At 41.0% G+C, this 10,628-nt stretch overlaps 1 protein-coding gene across 1 annotated transcript; it reads left to right on the top strand. All coding sequences in view use genetic code 11, as the record gives it.

The window, feature by feature from the left end:
* Positions 1-514: 514 nt before the first annotated feature.
* EGR_00471 (hypothetical protein) lies at positions 515-10,628 on the top strand (the record flags this gene model as incomplete). Its single annotated transcript, XM_024489720.1, has 7 exons — positions 515-586; positions 1,486-1,591; positions 3,599-3,747; positions 4,371-4,633; positions 6,710-6,815; positions 9,555-9,762; positions 10,504-10,628. The coding sequence occupies 7 exons, from the start codon at positions 515-517 to the stop codon at positions 10,626-10,628; spliced, it is 1,029 nt and encodes a 342-aa protein (XP_024355717.1).

Raw genomic sequence — 10,628 nt, 5'->3', positions numbered from 1 at the left:
GGCCTGTTTGGGAACCGTATCAAGAGAAAGAGGAATGTACTGGCCGTCACGAGTATGAATAGCTAGTCACAGCATTGCTGGTTTTAAAGGAGTTATTTAATCAGTTAATCTCTCCCGACTATAATCAGGTAGTAAAGAGGTGGAGGAGGTATCGCGTGTTCGCTGCATTGATATATTCATGCAGTTACCGACGACAGCTCCATAAGGAGCATCTCTAGATGGTTCACGGCTAGTGTCGCATCAGTTGTTAACAGCATTCCTGCAGAACAGACAACTGAAGTAGATGCTAAGGGTAGACGTCGTTTCCATACCTTCTGTTACGGCTGACCACAGATTCTCTCAGCCGCTGTACATACCTTCCTCCGTTACGATGATTTTCACCCTTTGACAATAGGAACCGGGGTAATTGTCCTTAAGAATAGGGTTTGTACTCCACTGCCACCAATGTGGTGCCCCCGAGACTTCCGCGAAGATTAGAGAAGACAAAATATTAGGGCAAAATAATGTATTGTCGATGAGCAGAAGAGCTGGGTATTTACTGGTAGAAAAACGGGGCTTTAAGTACTCACAAAATCAACATAAAAAGGTGAACGAACGACCAGGGTTCTGCAGTGAACGCAAAAATTTTAATCCGCACCATTAACGCCAAGCTAAATTTGTCCATGTTCCCTAATTTGGTTATTCTTAAGAATAATTGCGGTTGAAATCAACAATACTTTTTTGACATTAGGTAGCAAAAGAGACAAATGTGATTTACTTGACATTTATTTTGCAAGAAAACAACCATATGCCTAAGTCAGCGCAGCCGCTCTCCACCATTTCCGGCTCTTTTAAAATCCTAGCAGAATTTAATAACAATTAAAGATTTGCCGGAACTTTGATATAAGTTTTATGAGGGGGTTTTAGCCAGATAGAGTGTACTGGAATATGTTGGCCTTCTGGTGATATCCATGTCACTGTTCATATGAAAACGAATAACAATGATATATGAGTGCAAACTCTTCGTACATGTTAAACACTTTAAAGAAAGAAAAGCCACCTTTTTATTATGCATGAAGAGCACTTCAGAATCGATGGTCATTTCCGCATACTGCATGATTCGCTGTCATTGCTTCTGGCGTATGACTAGAATGTAGGAGCTGTCAAAACCATAGTCAACGCTTTCCATCGTAAATCCACATTTTTCAAATAAGGCTCTGCTGCGTCGCTGAGCCTGAAGGTGATCGGTGAGGTGCTTCATGTAAAAGATTCTATTATATGTTAGCTTCCCTGGAAATAGTAGCAAGGGAAAAACTGCATTCTACGGAAAAAGATCATTCCCTCCTAAAAAGTTACCACTGAAGGCCAGACTGTAATCCGCTTTCCACTTTTTTTTGCTAAACTCTGTTACTGCCTCACTTTACTGCCTTTTGTGAATGCAGAGCACCACAGGTGCCGTCCTTCTGACGTCTTTTCATCTCTACTCACTTTTTGTGATTTTTTTAGTTCGCCAATTACAGTCTCCCAAAATTGGCTGTACTATTTCCTCTAACAATGATGATTAGGACAAGTCTTAAAGGAAAAATTGCGTTTTATTTAGGCAACAAAAAAGGTAAACTTTGGTATGGGATGATTAGATCTTCACTTGCAGCCCCTTTTGTTGTTATATATTACAAGGTGTGAGTTGCCTAGGCTACATCGCGCCACTTTCAACCTTACTCTGCAGTGAAGTATAATTCATTCAACGCCTACCCCACTGCAGGTTTTCACGATTTCTGCTTCCGCTCAAAAGATCGTTTGTTTTATGCAGTAACTTTAATGTACCTGTAAGGCTTATTTGTGACGGCTTTAGACTTCCCTGAAGTCAATAGTAGACATAATACTAGGGCAAAATACATATTATTCACCTATAGTAGGGCTTGGGTCCACTCTTATGGTCCGAAGATCACGCCGCTCGGTGGAAATACAGTGGCAGAGCTAAGTGGCCCGTTACCAAAACTGGGAGTTATTACATTCAAGTTATTTTAAATCGGTAAATTATGACCCTTCTCAGCGGACTTTCTGGTAAACGCTAATCATGACCCTTTCATAGTTTTTGAAATTTCCCTTAAGTTACGAGGAAGAGGCGTATAAGTGAAAAGAATGCAAACATTCCTTTAATTATTTTGTCATTTATCTGCTTTACAAATCTTGTGTGATGATGCTACCTATGCCTCGTACTTAGATCGCCTAATTTTACCATAGTTTTTCATGTGATGCCTCGTGCATACCTGAGACATAAAGTCTTGAGTGGAAAAATATTCCGTCTTTTGGACGGCTTCTATTCTGTGAGGCATTGATACTTCTTGAGTTTCAGCCACTAATTGAAATGATTCTGCTCTATGTAAGATGGTAGGTTAAGTTGTCTGCTTAGTTGAGCAGACTCTTCAGTCTCGGCGTCTCTTTTATCTTAAGCCTTTTTGTGCATTCATAACGGCATCTTCGTTGGAGGCTGTGGTTAGGCAACCACCAGAAAAGAGCAATTTTACCGATTTCGCTACCTGACTGACATCACAGAACTACGAGACGTGTAAAGGGACTCGCAACAGACCAGTCTTCAAAGACACTTCTGATTTGCGAATCGCCTCACCATTGTTGTCTATAGCAATGCAAATACCGAATAAAGTGACATCTAATCGGAATGATTTAAAAACGCAATACTTTTATCAAGACATCTTTACCGTCTCCAGGTAGATGACTATGAAGTATAGAAATAGAAACAACGTGACAAGGAAGCTTTCTAAGTGTTTTAAGAAACAGTTTGGTTTTCGGCAGATGTTTTCACGCAAGGTGATTGGCATTTCAGCTGCACCTACGGTAGAATACCGACCAGTCTTAAACAGTACAGGGCCTGGAATCTCACAATGCACTTTCCAAAGAGGATCCTCCGGAAACGACGGCCGCATCAATAAATTTACAAACCAAAATTTTTCACTCTGAAAGAGGGTAATGAATGGGTTTTATCCTAATTAAAGTAGTCGACTGAGTAGTGAGATAGGCAAGGAAAATGCTCAGGAAAGGGGTAGCGGAACAGTGTCGTTTTAGTTGTAAATTCATTAAAGCAGGACCCTCGATCTTCCTTATTTTGATGGCAATCTTGACGTCATAACGCGATACTCATGCTATTTTTGTTACTGGCTCATTTATCATAGTTCTACCCAGACTTATCTACCTCATAACGCCTTCTGGGAGCATGAGGCAATTGCACAATCTATCATCTTCTTTTTAAATTACCTTACCAATTCCCTTTCTATTAAATGCCTTGACTAGTGAGCAAATTCACAACCCTCAGAGAAATTAGATGTCTACATACATAATCCTGTGTTTTATCTGTGTTTAAGGTGGCTTCATATCCACGACCTTGTAAGATAATACCGGATGCGAGGAAATTTTGCCTACTCCATTTTAACTCAGGGAAATACGTGCTAGGAAGATTTACTTTCTACTTGCTTAAGGGGCTCGCTTCATTTGCCTGTTCGGTTGTGCCGACGCAGCGAGCACGCGGTAGATGCGTGGAATCGAGGCTGCCGCCTGAAAATTTTTTGTCGGCTTCTCAAATTTACTTTTGACACTTCCTAAGTGGCCTATTATAATTTCATCGTTGCTTTCCATTTCTTTCGTATCCTTTTCTCACAATTGTTTATTCCCATCTTACGTATTTTAGCTAAATCCTGGAATAATCATCTTCTTAAAGTAGAGTTTTGTAAATTAGGCTTTAAAGCTAAACAGGTTGTAGTTACTCTTGGAAAATTTCTTGTTCGATTGGTGATAGATTAGTGACTTTGCTTTGTTTAACGCCTTGTTTTCTGCTTGGGGGCACTTAAGGCCCCGCCTTTGCACTTCCTCGGGGTGGCATGGCCTTCGGACTATGTCTGTAGCCCCCTGTCTCAGACCTCCTCTGCGTCAGCAATATATATTTTACTCTAGCGTTATAACTTCTTTCGTCTGTAGGAAGGACTCACGGAGCAACGGTGACATAGGTGGTTAAATAATTCGTGAATTATAGTTGCTAGACACCCTAACGTAACTGAATGGCACTTCCATCTCCAATACTGATGTAAAAACCAATCTAGAAGAGCAGAAATCTAAGTAAACATTGGCCTGACCGAATTTTTGATGAGTCTTCCGCCACGCGCATCGCCTCAGTCCACTGTGCCACCGCCAGTCAGATGGTCGGCGTCTCCTTGTCACCAAACGATGTTGTTAAATAGCCTTCTCTTCCCATAACCTCACAACAGCTGTACCACTTAACAAAGTGTATTTCGTGATGCATAATTAGAGAGGTTGAATTCTAACTACTTGTAGCGTTAGTCAAGAAAGGGTTTAGCAAGATTGAGGTTCTAATTAACTAGGAATGCAAAGATTACATTCGTCGTCCTTTCACAATTCATCAAGTAAGTGCATTTTGTGGATTTATTAACCATGAGGAGATGAATATTTTGCGTTTGACACAAACATTAATCAAAGGCAAAAAGGCACCTCCTTTCTTGATTACTGCCTGCCACATAAAAGCGTACCAAGCACAGACAAAATGTTGGCTAAATCAGTTAATTTACAATAAGACAGTACAACTTTGGCAAATTACAGACTCGGAATGCATGTTAATTTGGAAGAGGTACATAAATAAACGACCTCTTAGTGTCACCTTTAACGATCATTGGCATTGCGATGCACTTTGAATAAATTCTGTCAGGTAAACCTTTGCATTTCGAATAATGCCTCGAATGGGGCAATAAAGTTGCAGCTGCCTCCGTGCCTTTATCTGCCTCTCCTTCTAAAACCTTTATACTTGAGAGGGAGTTTTTAGAAAGTTTGTGTTTATCAATTTGGCTGTTTTTGAGCGTAACTTGCATTGTGAGTTTAGGAAACTTATTTGTCCTCGTCATACATGCGTGACATTCAGACTTCAGCTGAACTGCATGCTAGAAATGTATAGTGTGTGCTCTTCATCACTTTTTAATAACTATTTACGCAAAATTGTGTTGAAAATGGGCTAGCTAAGATAAAAACAGCAGAATAAGTGTGGAACGTTAGTGTTGTGAGGATAAGTACCACCTCCAGTTGTGAGCAGCAGTCAAGAAAACAAAAAAGGAAAGATGTTTGGTGTCATGATGGAATTATGAAACATCTGTGCTGTGACAACCACTTTGCGTCTAAGCCTTGAGTGGTGAAAGCATCAAATGAGGCGCCACGTAATCAGTTAACCAAATGGGAATGCTTCATTTTTTTACCAGAAACCTTCAATATTTACCCCTCCAACTTTCGAAATTGCATGTTTCATCGAGTGAGATAATTTAAAATTAAAGCCTTCATTTTTTGTTGGTCCCTGTAAACACTAATCCTATAAACAGTGAAGGCATTTACCACCACTGGGAATAAATTCTGCCGAAATATTATTTTGACGAAATCCGTCGTTTACCTGCTCAACTATTCTCTTTGGTTTCTAGGGCTCTTAAGGTTCCACAGATTGTAATTTCACCGAGCAGCATGGCCTACGGGACATGGCAGTGGCTGCCCCCCTGACAACATATAATCTGCCCTAACGTCATGGTTTCTTTTGTCATTGGGAATGAATTGGAAGGCTACATTAGTGACAGTGGGAAGCAAGTTCAATCTTAAAGCACGACCATCTTGATTTCTACTTCTGGGTGATAGACATTAGTGGGGCGGAAGAAGGACATATGATGGGGATGGGAGAATCTGTGACAGTGTCTGGCAGAAGGGTTGAAAATGCCGTCTAACCTCGAAAACTACCCCAGCTCCGTGTTTTGCAGTAATGCTATTAGCAAATAAAGGGACACTAGCCATGGCCATGAACCATCTGTAAACGTTTGTTGCAGGGCCGTCTATCGTACCTCCATGCAGATATCATTCACATGAACACTTGGTACTTCCTCCACTTCTCGATTGGCTAGATAAAACCCGGATAGACATGGCTGGGCAGTACTGAGTTGGGAAAACCGTAACAGGGAGAAAAAAACGCAAAGCCTTATCCCCATTGAACTATCCTAAATCTCGTCCTTTGTTATATGACTCTGCGACTGGCTATGGACTTGCGTGATGGCCAGCTCATTCTCACTTTCTCCAATATAGTTCCAAAATGGGATGAAACTCCAGTTCCAGGAGAATTGGCAAGAGGAATCAGTGGCGTTGCGGTCAAGTATTTTCTCAGATTTAGGCCAATTCGATGATAGACAAGGTTGATTGGTGGGTATTTTCTTTTCAACACTGACCAAGTTGTGATATTCGAGGCGAGAGGTGACCTAGGGGAGCGCCAGTGACGGCGCTTATAAGGTGAGGGAACTATGTTGGACTTGGGTTGTTTGTTTAGATCTATTTTTTGATTATGTGGACGCCTAAGGGTTGGCAATTGTAGTTCCCCCAGGCATCTTGACCTTCGGGCCATGCTAGTAACCCCTTACCCTTGCCTACATTGGCAACACATATTCTGCCCAAGTTTTTAGCCTTCTTTCGTCTCTAGAGAGGTCGTGGTGAGCTGCGATTCTAAAACTTGTTCCTTTTAATTCCTTTATTTTAAATCATTTCTTACTTCCTTTAGGAAAAATTCCCTCAATGAGGAGTTTAGTGCTTCTGCTTCTCGCATCCCACATACGTTTCACTACGTCGTAATAAACTTTATTTAGTTTGGCCACCAATAAATGCGTAAATTCATTTATAAGTTTTATTTTAGCCTAAAACCTATTTTTATTTGCGTTTCTCTTAAAATTAATAAATACATTTCGCCTATTTATTTCCTTTTTTGGTGTTGTAAAAGTGGGTTGTATTGGTTGAAGCGGGTAAGTCTAGCGATTAATGGGCCAAATGACCCATAAAGTACCATTCAGACTCTGAAAAACTTGCCTCTGTAATAGAAAATCCTGTCAAACTTTGAACAATTTACGGTTTTATTTTGAAAGAAAAGTGGATGCTTACATTGTTTACAGTCAAGCTTAGAGGGAGGTCTATAATTGGGGGCAATCTCACAAGTTTGGACTACCTTACAATGCATAAATAAACAGCGGTTCGTTTGGACGATATATTGAAACGAAAAAAACTGCCTTTTCAAAAGTGGCCATACCTTATGATAAGGCTTGTCAATATGTCTTGCTAGTAACTGGGAGCAAAAGACATTTCACTTGTGGAATTTCCTCCTACTCGGCGCACGACTGCGGTTGGGCGTCAAAATCTTTCTCCGGATAGACTCCTTTGATTGCCACGAATTTCAGTAAAAAGAAAATGTTGAAAAATGTGCGATACGTACAATAATGTGTAACAACCAGTGTAAAGACTGCTCCTCTTAGTTGATTAAACATGACCTATTTTTGGCTTTGCCGCTTAAAAAAAATACGCTCTCAAATTTGTTATTTTGCTAATTGCCCACTCGACATTCCATAAAGAAATGGTTTAAAGAGCTCTTTATAAAGTCCCTTTCAATGACAGAGGTGTCCTGTTTTTATTTTAGCCTACAAGTCTACTTATAAGCCGTGAAACCTTTAGTCGGAACAACTCGCCTTATCCCGGAATTTGTTGAAACAAGTAATTTGCCTCGAGAATTCGAACGACTGTCTCCTCAAAAGCCGCTCTCCCTCCAGGCGACGAAACGCCAGTGCCATTTTAGGAGGCTTTAGATGGTGAGGCAGCTAAGAGGTTCTCTCTTTTAGAGCTACATTTTAAGGCGGCGTTGAAAAGGGTAGTAAACTCTACATTCATCCCCAGCATTTATTTCTTCCCATTTGTTTCTAACATGATAGCCTCCATTCCGGTGGCGCTATCTGCAGAAAAATGGGTGCAATTTCATTTCTAGCTAAAAATGTAGACTTGTTTACAATAACATTTTTGGCCAATATCTGATTGTTTTCAACTTTAATGTCGGCAAACGATCATTCATTTGTGCAATTTTTGATCAAAGACGTATACCTATTGGGGTACCTTTCCTTCCAAACCCTACAGCTGCATTGGACAAATGAATCTCAAGAACAATTTGTAAGTCATATTATCTTTCATATACTAAACTAATTTTATAGGCCGGATTCGATTGCTTTTACTCTTCCTACATCTTCCCTTTGATCACAGGATACAGGTTTCGCATGTTATATCAAAAGGTGTCACTTCAAGCACCTATAACAAGTTGCAGTACTTTGATTGTCCCGGTTTTGGATAAGCAGACACTTTAGGCTCCGCCATTGTGCCTTCAATGAGCGGCATGCCCTAAAGGTCATACTACTAGCCCCCGCCTCCGCCCTCATCCCTTCTGTACTTCGGCAATGCATTGACGGCTTTAGAAGGGGAACCCGATCCCAAAGGTCATCCATCCCTATTTCTATCTCTGGCTGCCAAATCTTAAGTTGACAGAGGAAGGGAATATGCTGCTGATGGGGGAAACTGCGACAACCTTAAACAGAAAGGATGGAATGACGTCTACTTTCGGCACCCACCTCAGTCCCATGTTCTGTGGGGATTCCATAAACAGCTGAACTGACACCAGCTGTGAACAATCTGAAAAGTTCTTTACGGAGCTCTCTGCAGAACCCGTAGGGGCATGCCATCTAGGCATGGATAGAACCCAAGTAGATATATGGCTGGACAGCGCTGAAGTGAAGACAAAATGACAATGAAAAGTAGACGCTAAACCTTATCCTCACAAACTTTTTTAAGCACTGTTCTTTTGGGCCAGTAATCTTACCACTCCCAGTGGATGTGCACGATGACCTGACCACTTCCTCCTTCCCTAATAAGGTTCCTAAAGAGGACGAAGCTCCAGATACAGTAGAACTGTCAATGGGGATCAGTGACGCTGCAGTTAGATGTCTCCTCGGTCGCACGCAATTTGACAACTGGTGCGGTTGCTTCATGGGTGTATCTCTTACAGCAGCCACTGCGTCGTGATGGCTGACACGTAAATGCTGACCAAGGAGAGACTTAAGGATAATACTTAAAGGAGGAGAGGGATTGTGGTATGCGTCGGTTGTTTAACTTTGGGATTTAGTGAGGGGCTACTTGAGGCTCCACTATTGTGCCTCCACCAAGCCATCTAGTCTCCAGGCTACGCCAGTAGCTCCAAGCCCTACTGTCCGTTGGAAACATATTTTACTCGAGTACGAATTCTTCAGAAAAGTCTCGGGGTACTTAAGACCAATTTTAAGAATATTTTTCCACCATGCGTGTGGTTTTCTACTACAGCATAGAACATGTATGCTCATCACTCTTTCAACTCCAAATGATGTCTGGCAACCTAGGCACGAATGAACATTAGATCTGGGGGATTCTGAGGTACTACGAAACCTGGTTGACTATATATTTACCATCCAACATCAAGGGAGAGGAATGGGCATCTTTATTTCTTTTCAGGAATTTCAGTTTGTGATGCAATTTACTCTCTTTAACACAATCACCCGAAAGCCGTTGCAAGTCACAAACTAAAATCACATTTCAATAACTCCCAACAAATTTGTTGTTTTGCTTTCACGTTTGCCTCACCCATGCTCTCTCGGTTGGTGCAGTAGGTTAAAAAAGACTACTTTTTCTTTGCCTCTCAGGGAGTAAAAGCCGATTTTGCAAGTATCCTGAAAAAAAAGAAGTATGCACAGTTGACACATAGGCGCAACTGTTTGGAGCCTCGTGAGAACCTCATTGAAGGGCTGTGGTTGGAAGCCATGTCCCCTTCCCTCAAAAAGACGCCTCACTTTATCTCAGCGAAATTTAATGCACGCGATTTCTGTAATGTGTTTTTTCAGCTTTTTCGAGGTACAATCCTGTCTAACAGTCAGCTTTTTAGGCTTCTACGTATAAATTTTAATTAAAAATTTAAAAGGATTTCGGTCCATGCCTAAAGAGTTACATCCATGTAGGCTGGTAACACCACAGAAGTGTGAAATGCCCTCCTATCTGGTGATCAACCCATTTTACCGTTTTAAAACGTAAGTACTTATTTGCTCCACGGAGGGAGTGACAGTTACGGCTTGGTGGCTTTAATAAAACACCCGATTTGAAGGCATAATTTGAAGCAATTTCGGAGGCATCTGCACCGCGCCGCACTTAGGGGTGAGTAGGCACTTTATTGCACTAAAATGGCGGAAGTAGCTAGATTATTTATTCGCCTTTTTGATGATAGACTTGAAACCGTTTATTACCACGAATTCAACGTTGGGCTGAGGAGTTTATATACTGGAGCAGTCCTTCATAAATCGGTGTCGTCTCCCAGTTAGTCGAGTTCGGCAGACGCCATTTTTGAGTCGGTAAAAGGGTTGATTTGGCTTTTAATTACCTTAAAGTGGATAAGAGTTATTTATATTAAATAAGAAAGTTTTGCACAAACTTAATTTCTGGGGTTTGTGCTTACATAATTTAATTATTAGCACGTGTCCTAAACCTAAGGAAGATGGGATGAAAGGAGCAAAACGAAACTTCTGACAATCCTGGTGGAAATAGAGAACCAGGAAAGGAGAGGTAGAGTTCTTCTATACCTTCAAACGTATGCAATTAAAGCTAGTTCTAAAGTCCTGGAAGACTATACTACTACGCTTTTCCCATTATTATTTATATCTCCCAGAAATGTTGCTTTTATTATAATGACAACGCATAATTCAAGTGACTCTTATATGCTTTCTTAA

Source organism: Echinococcus granulosus (assembly GCF_000524195.1).
Source record: "Echinococcus granulosus chromosome Unknown EG_S00002, whole genome shotgun sequence".
NCBI lineage: Eukaryota > Metazoa > Platyhelminthes > Cestoda > Cyclophyllidea > Taeniidae > Echinococcus > Echinococcus granulosus.
Note: the sequence above shows the minus strand (reverse complement) of the source record. Positions and strands in the feature narration are given on the sequence as shown.